General features: G+C 33.4%; 1 protein-coding gene across 1 annotated transcript in view; it reads right to left on the minus strand.

Moving 5' to 3' along the window:
* Window positions 1–371: 371 nt before the first annotated feature.
* Window positions 372–12,969, minus strand: part of LOC118743758 (tyrosine-protein kinase receptor torso-like) — a 19,499-nt gene continuing 6,901 nt past the window's right edge. The window contains exons 2-6 of the mRNA XM_036476521.1: window positions 10,860–11,097; window positions 10,518–10,594; window positions 8,747–8,918; window positions 1,529–1,695; window positions 372–524 (exon numbers count right to left, since the gene is read on the minus strand). Coding sequence (XP_036332414.1) covers window positions 372–524; window positions 1,529–1,695; window positions 8,747–8,918; window positions 10,518–10,594; window positions 10,860–11,097 — 807 coding nt within the window. The remainder of the gene's footprint in view (window positions 525–1,528; window positions 1,696–8,746; window positions 8,919–10,517; window positions 10,595–10,859; window positions 11,098–12,969) is intronic.

Here is a 12,969-nt window from a genome sequence, read left to right on the forward strand (position 1 = left end):
AATGATTTGCAAGCGTTGCTCGTTAGTAAGTCTATTCATGATGAAATGTCAAAGCATACTGAGCATCTTTCTCTTTGACACCATGTCTGAAATCCCACGTGATCTGTCAAATACTAATGCATGAAAATCCTAACCTCAAAAAAATCACCCGTTAGCAGAAGGTTCGGCAAATAATCGAAAATAATTCAAAATTTAAACCTTCATATGCCTGAAAATATGTAATTTTTTTAATGAACTCCCGATACATGCATAACCTTATTTAGTGCATGAAAAAACTTAAGTACAATTTGTAAAAGGACGATCCTTACAATCTAATGCTCATATTTAATTGCACATACAACATGTATAACAAGTTGAATGGATAATTATCATTAGTTGTTTATTTTACCTGGCAGCAGCACCGTGCGGCTATTGGCTTCTTGTAGGACAGCGCTTGCATTGCCACCAGGCGTGAAGGCGACCAAATGCACATCAAACAGTGTACCGTTCAGTTCTACTTCCGGTATGAAATACATACAGGCGTCCTTTAATAAAATGGAAATACATAATAAATTTTGGTACATCTGTATGTATGTATAAGTATTATATGCATGTTTTGTAGTAGCGTATGGTTTTAATTTAATTACTTATTCAAATTACAATAGATATTAAATAATTAACTTTATAATAGGTGTATTCACGATTCGGTGCATAGGGTGCATAGATAGCATAAATAGAATAATTGGATAATTTTGTTGTTGTTTCATGTGTTCAAACAACAACAAAATTAGCCAATCAGCTATTTATGCTAGCTATGCACCATGCTATATAGTATGCACCGGATTTTGAATACCCCTAATGTATTTCGTGAATGGGTTAAAATTAGTATATTTGCATATATAAACGTACATATGTATAGAATATCATAATGAAATATCTGACACAATTCAAAATATTATTTGATGAATAATATTGCAAAAATTGTTGCTTTTGCTATATCTTTTGTGAGGGCCGGATTAAAGCATGGGCGACTGATGATCCGCGGCACAGGGCCGCACATTATGATAACGGGAAAATTACTTTGAAAATTCTAAATGTTCAAAAAACTTTTGTCATCAAATTTTTTTGGTAAAATCTTTCAGAGCGGCTTTTGCCAGACGCCGTGCTCTCATTTTTTTTTATTTTTTATTTTTTTTATTTTTTTTTTTATTTTGTGTTACAAAAAAGTCACAAAGAGCTACTCATCTATAGTTTTACATATTTTTGTTATACTTTACGAGCTCGCATTTAACTTGCGCTGAAATTTTCAATAAACTTTAAACTTACTTCCCGAAAACTAGGGACGAATTTCGAAGCATTTACCAAACTTGCTGTAGTGCTGTTGTTATTTCTTTGGAGGTGTATGTAAGCATGTTTAAGTACATATGTACGTACATACATACCTGTCCTGTTCTACATTTTACATTTACATTTACATTTACATTTTTTTCCTGTTTCTACATTTTATGTACAATTACTTTACCATAAATTCATCCAAATATTTTCTTACCTTATCAACATTGAAAGTATAATCTCGGCCACCATCTATATGATCCACGACCATTATCATATAGTAGCTCAGCGGATATTCAGCTCTTTGCCAAGTTATATTTAACGCGTATGTATTTTCCCGTATATATTTGCGATTTACTTTCAATCCTTTAGGTGTAAAAGGCGCTGTTTAAAGAAGTTATATGCTAGTTATTTAAAATTGCATTAATATTTCAATTTGTTTGATGACATTGTGAAATGTATTTATTTTTAGTAATATTGTATCAATACTTTCAACGATTGTAGATGAAGAAAAATAATCAGGAAAATTCAGCAAAAACAAGAAGTGTAAAATGTACAAACAGAGTACTTATACCGTCAAACCATATCCCAAAGCAAATCGCATTTGACATGTATGCTAAAAATATGGTAAGATAGGCATCACTTCGTGTTATACGCCATAAATACGATGCAGATGCCTAGTTGAAAATTATATAATGTATACATATGTATATATATGTATGGGTCATTCCATGTCAAACGGACCAAAGCTCTGCCCGAAATTCCATGCGATAGGAATTAATGTAAAGCATATCAGAAGTCTCGCAAAATTTATAATGCACCAAACAAGACGTGGCAGAATTGAAAATTCAGGGTTACGTATGTAAATGCTACGACTCTTAGCAAGCGTCATGTCCGTAAACGCGCAAATAAGTTTGTCATTCAGTTTGTTAAAGCAGTTGTCAGTTGTTAGATCAAGACGGATTCTAATGTTTTTAGGATCGCTGATCACGAATGTACCATCAGAATTTCAATATTAAAAATGGCGGATCCAATATTTTTTAAAAATTTACCGGATTCATTTGCAATTCATTATGCGTGAGTTATCGGGTTCGTTGATTACGAATTTGAATTCAGATTAGAAAACTTCAAAATGGCGGATCCAACATGGTGGACAAAAAATTCAAAATCGATTGGATGCGCTTAAAACTTTACAATTGGCGGTTCTTTATGCCGCTGACTATGAGTCCGAAATCAAATTTAAAAAATTCAAAATGGCGGATCCATATTCGGTCTACCATTTATCACATACATGGCGTATGAGTTACCCAGACTACATGAGAATGTTGAAAAATCGCCTCAGATGACAAAACTGTTTCAGTTTAAAAAAAGGGAATTAAAAATATTTAAAATCTTTTTCAACGGAATCGTAATAATGCTGTTTTTTTCACTTTTTTCAAAGATCGGTTTAAGTAAAACTTGAATAACTGCGCCAAAACTATTCCGATTTTGACTTATGAAGTATCAATGTAAAGTTATTTTCTCACTTTTTTGAATTCTTTGCAAAAAAAGACTCATTCGCTTCTAATTTGTATTTTTTTTTAATTATCAACACATCTTAACTCAACTGCGATTGACGCTCGTTCATCTTACCTTTCTCTTTCATATTTTAAATGAGTTTATTTGCGAAGAAATAAAAAGGGTGAAAAAATACAATCCAATGATACCTCACAAGCCTAAATCGGTAAAGCTTTGGCTAAGTTATTCAAGGTTTTCTTAAACCAATCTTTGAAAAAAGTTGAAAAACAGCATTCAAAATCTCATTATTATGATTCCATAGAATTCTTTTTTTATGTTTTCATGCAAATTTTTTAAGCTAAACTGTTTTGTTATCAGAGGTGATTTTTTTTCAAAGAATATTTTAAAATACTATTTTTATTCATAAAAACCTCCATTTTTGGAGGTGTTTTTACGTTGGTCCAGCTCACGCAAATCTTAATATTTTTCCGAAATATTTTAGTGCAAGTCTTAAAATATGAAATATTTCATAATTCCAATGGAAACACAGTACCGATTTGTTTTTGTATGGGGAGTGATGCAGTCTAATGTACATACATGTATTTATGTTACTGTACTCGTATACACGAAAAGCCAATATACAACCATCAGTTAGCCATCATCATTGACAGATCCGAACTCAGTCAATCAGCGGCGTTCACAAATAGAGTATGTGCAGGACAAAGCTTAAATAATAGCCATCAGCCAATATTAATGCATTGACGCGTAAGTACTAGGAACACTAGAAATGACGTAAAAAGAACCCTGCAGAAAAAATATCCCATTTGTAGTAGTTAGCTTTTTTGCGGAATTTCGATAACTTTTAGTGAACTATAAAAAGCTAACTTGAAACCAGCTGAAAAGTAATGCAGGAGTCATGCAATGCGTAATCGGTAGTTTGTAAAAAAACAAAATTGAAAAAATATTTCTTTTTGTACCGATATTTATTAGTTAGTTGACACCTAATACAGAGGTAACCACCCTTGACTATTTCGCGACCAGCGCCATACAAATACATATACTAGTCAGCTTTCCTCCAAGAAAATATACAGATAATAGTGAATTTTAGTTCCTTCCTAATTAACTTCAAGTTAACTTATAGATACATTTCCTGTAGGGAGCAATCATTACAACATACATATGTAAATGCGAGCAACATATGTATGTCTGTTAATAGCATTTGAATATTGTGATAATTTATAAATAGTTCATGGAGTAGCTATGATTTATTTCCAACAAAGGCTTATCCTGGATAAATAGATATAATTATGGAGGTTTAAGAATACATATGTACATACATAATTACCTTTAAATTCATTTACGCACATGTACGCCGCATTTATAGCGCTCACGATACACGATATGTATTTGCAAACCAAACTTTTGGTTGTCGATTTTTTCGTTTGAATACGTTTATGCTCTGCACCTCACAGGTGCTTTTTCATAATTCGGAGATACAAAACAAAAATTTTTATAATCATACTAGCACGTTGTCTCTGACGGGATTAGCATACATATAACAGCAATCATCTCTACACACTCAGCTACAGCCGCTTTTATAAATTTGTCTTTAAATGTTCAACTTGAATAAATTTTCTTCGTCGTTTTATTTGGTTCTGCACTTCACAGAGGCTTTTTCGTCATTAAGGAAAACCAAAAACCGAAAAATTAAAAAATTTAACTTATGTATCGCGCTGACAATACGCTGACAGCAAGCACCTCTGCACGTTCAGCCACTGCCTTACATACGAAGTTGTTCTCAAATATTCAACTTGAATCAAATTTCTCACAATCGGCTTATTAACCATCAAATACACAGCACAGCAGTAGCTAGATCATTAGAATGATTGGTGCAACACAATGAAAGCCGATATGGAATATTGAATCCCATTTATTCATATATTCCCCCTCCCTATGTTACGAAGCTATCTACACTGAGGGAAATAATGCATAGAAAAAATGAATACTTTATATTTCATTACCGTTTAAAAATGTTCGTATTTAAAAATAATATTTTCATACAAAAATTTGTTACGTACGTAATAGACTGTTCACATCTGAGTATGTATATGTAAGTGTAAATACTCTGGGAGAAAAATCTCTAGTTCTGAACTGGTGCGTTTCTAGTGCATTTAGGCCCAGTACTGGTTCGCGATAAATCTCTTTTGCATGAAAAGAACTGGCGAATTTAACATGGCGATGTCCTAGGAAGTATCAATTGCCCCCCCCGCTGCATCCCTTTTTCGATAGTTCCGAACCAGTTCTAAAATCGACAGACAAAAGAAAAAAAAGTATCAAAATTTGTCTATCTTTTCGGTTTTTCCGTGTGCGATTTTAAATTATTTTCAATGAATTTTTTTTCCAATTTGAAATTAAATATGTTGGAATGATTGTAAGAAATGTACGCTTGGCTGCAGGTGACTTTGTAGAGGCGCTCGCTGGTATTGGTTAGATTCCAGACGGTTCCAAGATGTTAATACGAATTTTGGTTTTGTATTACCAAGCAATGAAAAAGCATCTGCGAAGTGCAGAATGAAAGTGCATTTGAACGAAAAAGCCCCCAAATACATATCTATGTAAAGTAAACAAGCCCCCCGCTGCATCCCTTTTTCGATGCAAATTAAATATTTTTTTTTTTAGTTTTTTGTCTTGATTATTCGCTTCACGGATGCTTTTTCAGAACGAATGCGGTCATTTTAATATGCGCGTAATTGAATTGAATATTTAACAATATACAGTACTTTCGTTGACGTTTATAGTAGGATCATTTACGTTTCTATTTGATTTTAATATCTTTTTCGCTCAGTGTACGCCACTGCAGCGCAGCATTTTCCAGCTTAGAGAAGGAGGCAAAAGCGCTTGATCCAGCGGTGAATGACAAACACGACAAAGTACCTCTTGGTAACAAACAAAGTGTTTTTCCGTTTAAGGTCACACGTCACTGTTGGCAGTTACAATTTTGAAGTAGTGAAGGACTTTGTCTGGCGAGCATCAGACATTAACACCTCCAATGAATTCAGCTCGAAGATCAAGCGAGGAATAACAGTGGTTTTGATGTGTATATTTTTTTACAACCAACTTGCCATAAAGGCTTATCACCACTTAGTTGAAATTGTGTAATTTTTAATTTGTAGTTAGTGCTTCACTTTATTCGAAATTTCACACTAATTTGAGTGTCAAGCTAAAGGCTTTGATTGAATTCATTAAACAAATATTTATTTCCTATTATCTGTACGAAGTACGAACTAAATTTGGAAAAAAAATTTAACTTTCATTATGTACTAAGTAAGAGCTTGACACTCGTGTAACAATAAGTACCTACAAAGTAACCGCCCTCTCTCCTGAATGCAGAGTAGCTAAAATAAAATGTAAACGAGACTCCGATAACAAAGTAAACACAAATTTGAAACAAAGTTTGCTCAAGCATACATATTTTACCTGGTAGCAGGTATTTACATGTTTTTTAAATACATTCACACAATACATACATATATGTTGTATCAGGTATAAATACGGTGACCATTCGTCTCGATTTTGGCGGTACAGTACTAATTTTGAGAAAATTTTCCCGCTGAATATTTTTTAAAGTCGGGGCGTGTAAGTGTCCCGCTTTTTCATATTTGTACCGATTAAATCCCGATTTGCAGTGTTTGTCTTTTTAAATCTTCCTGTACTCTCGCAAAAAATTATTACAAAGAACCAGGGACGTAACAGTTATAAGAGAAATGATGAAATGGCCTTATTTATCCATTGATTAATTCAAATAATGGTTATAATCAACCATAAATTTAAGATATATTTAATTTTGGTCATCGTAACCAATATAAGTGAGAATAATTTTTTTGTTTTGGTTATGAATAACGTTTGTTGCTATAATACCAAATAATTTGTTGGTTACCAACACTCATTATCGAAAGTAATTTTATTTTTTTTTTTTGCTTTTTTGGAAAAGGCTTTAGAAGTTAGCTATTTACTGTAAAAGTTGTCATCGATAACCAAAAAGTAAAATTACCTTCGATAATGATTATTGGTAACCAAAACATTTTTTTGGTTGCTATAATAGGTTTTCTTAATAAATATAAATATTTCTCATTTATATTCGTTACGGTGACCCAAATAAAATATATCTTATGATAATGGTTAAAAATTCCCTAAAACAGACAAAGGAAATTTGACATTAGTTAGATTGTAAAAACTAATACAAATTCTCTCAAAAAATTCATGAATATGAAAAATATATGTAAGCTGTAGATACAGTGGCGGAAATATGTACATATATGTAAATAGGGAAGAAGCATTTTAGCATTCTTTGCCTATTCCCCTTTCGACTATTTAATGTTTATTATTTTTTTTATGAAAGTGTGGCTCCTTATATAACAAAAAAAACCATGTAAATCAAACTTTGTACAAAAATTACCAAAATTCGATAAAGTTTCATAAAAATTGTGAGCTTTTAAATTAGATGTCTTAGAAACATTTTGAGTATGCCCATTCCATTCGTTTTAAAAGACTCTAAGGCCTTTAATGCTACCTGAATATCCGACATAATATTTATTCTGGCCTCATTTGCCTTCTACGATGACATTCGGGAACACAGACTGCGATTGCGAAGATCTCCGCCTGGAATATGGCTGGGCACGAGCCCAATGGTAGAATAGGTGCCAAGTCCATTTTCTTTTCAAAGTCTAGTTTTTTATGCAGAATGGCAGTTTATACCAAAACTACATCGATTTTTCGTCTCTCCTGAAGAATTTTATAAAAATGGACTTGGTATCTTTTAACCCTTAGGTGGCGATATGGGGATGTTCGTATTATATATTGACAATTATAAGGGTGTACGTTTGTACTTAGGAGTCAGGTATATTTACATCTTTGCGGCCGCCGTTATGCGAACGCTCCGGTGAAATATTCGTGTAAAAAGGGTTGCTAAAATATTTGGAGATACAAATTTTCTATTTTTCGCAAATAACTTTTACTCATTGTCCCGAAACCTACCAAAACCCAATCAATCCTACCAATCTACCAAATGGAAAAAAACCTACTAGTTTTGGTAGGAAAAACCCATGTTTGACAACACTGAATTTAACCATAAAAATTATATCAATCCTTTCCCTGCGACTGACAAGTGTGCAGGAAGGTTAATAAGTTTTAAGCGACACATTTAATGTGGAAGATTATATTGAGAATCCCATCGGAAATTTCTTAAGGCAAAAAGTAGGAATTGCTTTGAATTGATTCTATCTTGGCTGAGTAAATATGATTCCTTGGATTCCAAACCACCGAACCGTGTTCCAGAATCGGTCTAACTTATGTTTTAAACAGTGTTTCACTGATGTAAGGTCACAAAAGTAGTATTGAAAAGTTCGATTTTCGAAAATAAAAACTGCTTTCGAAAGTTACTTTACTTGCAAAGTGTAACTACTCTTTTGGAAATGATGGAGTTTGACGGACTTTTCAAAAGGCTTTGCACTTGCCATGTCTAACAACTACATATACACACATATGCATATGTACATACATATATATACCCAGTTCTAATAAGGCTTCCAAAAAGAAGGCCTTATTGAAAAATCAATTCCTGAAGGCTTTTGTTTTCAATTGCTCCTCATTTCGCCGACTGGGAACGAAGCCATATTCGTACGATTTCAGTGAGATAGTGTTTGTAATGGCGCTGGCGCTAATAACTACAAAAAATAGAACTTTTGTATATTTTATCAATTTTTATAAATTGTTACATATTTTACCAATAAATGCGGCAGTAAATTCAATTTATTTTTCTTTATACCAACCACAACCACAAATTTAGTAAAAGCACTTATTTTTTGGTGCAATACGGCTAAAATTGTACATGGATAGCTTTAAAGTAATGTAAAAGTTTTTTCTTTTTTATTTAACTTACGGCAAATGCTGAAATTGTATTTGTACCATTCCGCACAGGATGGGGCCTGTATGTTGAACCAAACCATTTTACTCTCTTTGACGGAATTGTTCGTATTTTTGGCGCGTATGCCAACCTTGTAGACGGCCGAAAAAGTTAAATTCTCCAAAGTATACGTGTATAAGTAACGTGGCTGTTTTCATGGAAAATTGCGACAGGACGTTGAAAAAGTAGCCAGGTTGAAAGAGTTGCGGAAAATAAAAAAAGTTAAAGTTTTCAGGCGTTGAATTATAAAGTATATATGTACATAAATATCGTGACATTTGGATAAAACAATCTAAGTGACTTTAGAAGGTGAGACTTTAGTTTAAAACAGAAAACGTTTTCCCTAAAAAAATATATATATGTATATTTAGATCAAGCTTCCATTAAAAGTCCTTTTTAAACTACACTTATGGCTAGGTAATGTTTAAAATATTGTTTGGTAACCCAATAAAATATTTCTTGAAGGGGAAAATGGTTTAACTCAAGATAGGTTGTTTTATCAAAATGCCACAGCTGTGCTCATGGTAAACTATTAATTTTTACATTTTTAATGCTTAGAAAACAGTGGCCTTTTTATATATAGTGAAACCTCGTCATAACAAACCTCGATAGAACAACAATTTCCATATAACAAACGTTTTGCTGAGGACTCTGAAAAAATCTCGTTGTTGTTAAATTTTTCATATAAAAATGCTGCATTGATACAACAAAAACGTTTTTTACATGAAAACCTTCGGACTATATTGACATGTTAAGGGCCGTTTTCTAGACTGCCTGTTAAAGATAATCGGTGATTTGATTGCCTGTCAATTTGTCGCTCACATGCTTATAACACGCGATCGATAAAAAGTCGATAAAGCAGACCGGCCATAAATTTTTAGTAGGCAGTCGAGTAAACGGCCCTATGTCGCGTTAGCAAAAGCCTCTATATATAAAGAAGTGCACCACCCAGCAGTATCAAGTGTCAAGTGCAACAACGCGAAAGGCTAAGTGTCCAGTGTCTGTCAAATGAGATGGGTTGCCTATACATTTGATATTGGCACATGGTAAACAAACATGGTATGTAATACCATACTTAACAAAAAGAAAAAAAGGTGTGTAAATTTATCTATTGCAAATTGGTTGAAACATGTCACTACGAACCTTTAAACCCTTATGGAAAGTGCTTCGGTTTTCGGTTCGGATCAAACATTTGTGAAAAATTGCAGTTTGGTTAATGGTAAAGAAAAATTGTAAATGTTCATTTTGCGATCTTAGATCTCGAACTTTAAATAGACATAAACAAAAATGGTAACCAATGCACTTGGCCCGATTTCCAACTACTCCAAATTTATGAAATTTGTTGCATTGTATTATGTTTGAAGTAAATTCTTAAAACTTCGTATGCCTAACTATACATTTAACATAATTGAATTTGCGGTCAGAAAAGTGTTAACTTTGAACCATTGTACAGGAAATTTCTTATAAGGTATGGCGATATCCCGTTGGGGCTTGACTACCCAGCACTGATACTTACCTTTGGGGATTATTTAATTTAGTCCCTAAAATAAAAGCTTTAAATTTTTGCAGTGTAGCCGAAAAAACTGCATATAAATACAAGTACACATACTGACTTACCAACATTCTCATCTAATAAAGGGTTTGCTTAGTGAATAATAGCTACTCATATAGAATATTACGTTTGCATATGTATGTATGACTCTAGTTTCATATACATATGCATAAATTGAAATCTTTTAATACTCACATTACGTATTTCCATGGGCATCATGTCAGATCCTTGATTCTCATCGAAGTAGAGTATAATATAGTGGCATGTTTGGTCTTTGCGCAAAGAGAAGAGAGGTGAGAATGTAGAAAATGTAATAAATAACACAAGAAATTGGCTAACTGCATGGTCTGTTATAAATATACCTTTTCGCTTTGTCCGCTTTGGACTTCATATCTTTCATTTATGAAACTTAACACTAAATATTTACTCTACATACATACGTACATGTGTACTTACATATATAGAGACATAATATGCATATGTGTTTGTACTATGTATACCAGATGTTTATTTAAAATGCTTAACTTTAACCCATACCTTCTGGTGGCTTCCAAGTAATTTCCGCCATTAGATGCATTTCACTCGTTTCATCCGCCAAAAACCGTTTCAAATTCATTTCACGCACCACGCCAGGCGTATAATCCTGTTCTAAAGTCGTGAATTCTTGCGCTCGTGCTACAATGGAATATTCATGTTTGGCATTCACTGCCACAGCAGAAATGGTGTAGGTGGTGGAATTCCTCAAATCAGTTATTGTGAAGAAGTTATCATTTGACTGACAGGGAGTTTGTTGAAAAAAGAGAATAGAAAATGCAAATTAAATAGAAATAAGTGGCAAGAAAGCTTAATTTATTAGTGAAATTTGATTAAACCTAGACCTTTTTCACCCTTTAAAATTTACTAATATTTACTAAACTGCTCCTGTGGAGTTACAACTTTTTAAATAAAAAAAATTTTAATTTTGAATTTTTTTTGAAGTGCTAGAACTTATACGTATTTAACGGATTAATAACAGATTACCCAATAAAACAAAGGTTATTTACTTTCAACTGTTCGTAATCAAACCTCGCAATTAAATCATTAATCAACTTTCCTATGAGCTAGAGTCGTCAAACCTCAAACTTATTTAGCTCAGAATATGATGGCAATGCAATATGAAAGATGAATTAATCCGCTAGGTGGCGCAGGCATCAAGATATTTGAAAAACTCATACCTATGGTCCAATATAGTTCATATTTGGAATGTATGACGCATATACTTAATCGACATAAGGTCAACTGTAAACCGGTTGCGGCTTTTTTGACAGATATTTCATTGAAAATTATTTCGACTTTATTTTGCCCATGAATATGCTCATAAATCAGTAACGCGAAAAGGAATAACTTCACAGAAATGTTGGGCCTTAAAAGGTACAAGGACTCTTGTTATCTTATTTAATTGTTACTTGGAAAATTTGTCTAAAACGGAATGAATAGATTTTATAATTTTCCATAGAAAGCTAAAAATGTGTAAAAAAAATTGATTTTCTAATGCAAGAATTTTAAGTTTAACCTAAGTTGGTTGCCTCAAGCTTGGGCCACACTTGAACCTTAAACAGTTGTACACTGCGACACTAAATATTGCTGGTTAACTGTTCCGCTATAGAGAAAAGGCTGCTTAAAAAGTACGCAGCAAACTCCATAAGGCTAGGCGGCTTAGAACATAGGGTGTCACAACCACCCACCAGAGTTGAGAGTTGTGTGGTTTTCTATTAAGTGTAGCCTCGGACAGAAACATCTTACAGTTGGGCATACCCTAGTTTTCGACCAGCAACATGAGGCCTGTGTTTTTAACCCTTGTCCACAGGTCGACAGACGTTTTTCATTCTCTGTTAGGCCGCCTCGAACGCACCGTTCTTTGAAAACTCATCTAGCTGGCATAAGAACTCCTTTCATACTAGGTGGGATAGTAGAAACTTTTTTTCGCTACTCAGTCTAATATAGATATGTACGTATATATCTATCTCGTTAACGTTAAGCGAACAAAGTGATAATTAAATGGGCCACAAAGCTTCTCGTATCTCTTAAAAGGCAGGATGCTTGGCTCCTGCGCGGTGTACTCACAGAAAACTATTCGTTGGATTCGCATGCCTTTAAATTGTCTCTGGGCAATGATAAAATTTACAGAATATGCAGAACGCTTGGAAAGAGAATTATACACATTTTCTGTGACTATCCTGCTCTTAGCAGCCTACGAATTGGTCTCTTGGGAGCAAGCTTTCTGCCGAATTCGGTGGAAGCAGCCAAAATAGGGAAATCACACTTAAAAAAGCACATAGGTCCCTCCATTTTTGTATGAACTTCAATACACCCACCACAAATTGGAGAAGAAGCTCAGCCAAATACTTAGCAAAAGTGTAAGCGATAAAATATTTTTATTATTAAGGCATTACATTTAAATAGTTAGCATTTATTTAAGAACGAAGTATCCAACAAAATACACTAACGGATTAGGTTGAAAATCATAAAGCAACCAAATAGTTAAATCCTATATACTTTAACCGAAATAGCAATATACAAGATAACTAAAAATTTTGAACATTACTACATCGCTCTTCATTATAACGGGTGATTTTTTTGAGGTTAGGATTTTCATGCATTAGTATTT

This window comes from Rhagoletis pomonella, unplaced genomic scaffold (assembly GCF_013731165.1).
Source record: "Rhagoletis pomonella isolate Grant_MI unplaced genomic scaffold, Rhpom_1.0 Rhpom_scaffold_00007, whole genome shotgun sequence".
NCBI lineage: Eukaryota > Metazoa > Arthropoda > Insecta > Diptera > Tephritidae > Rhagoletis > Rhagoletis pomonella.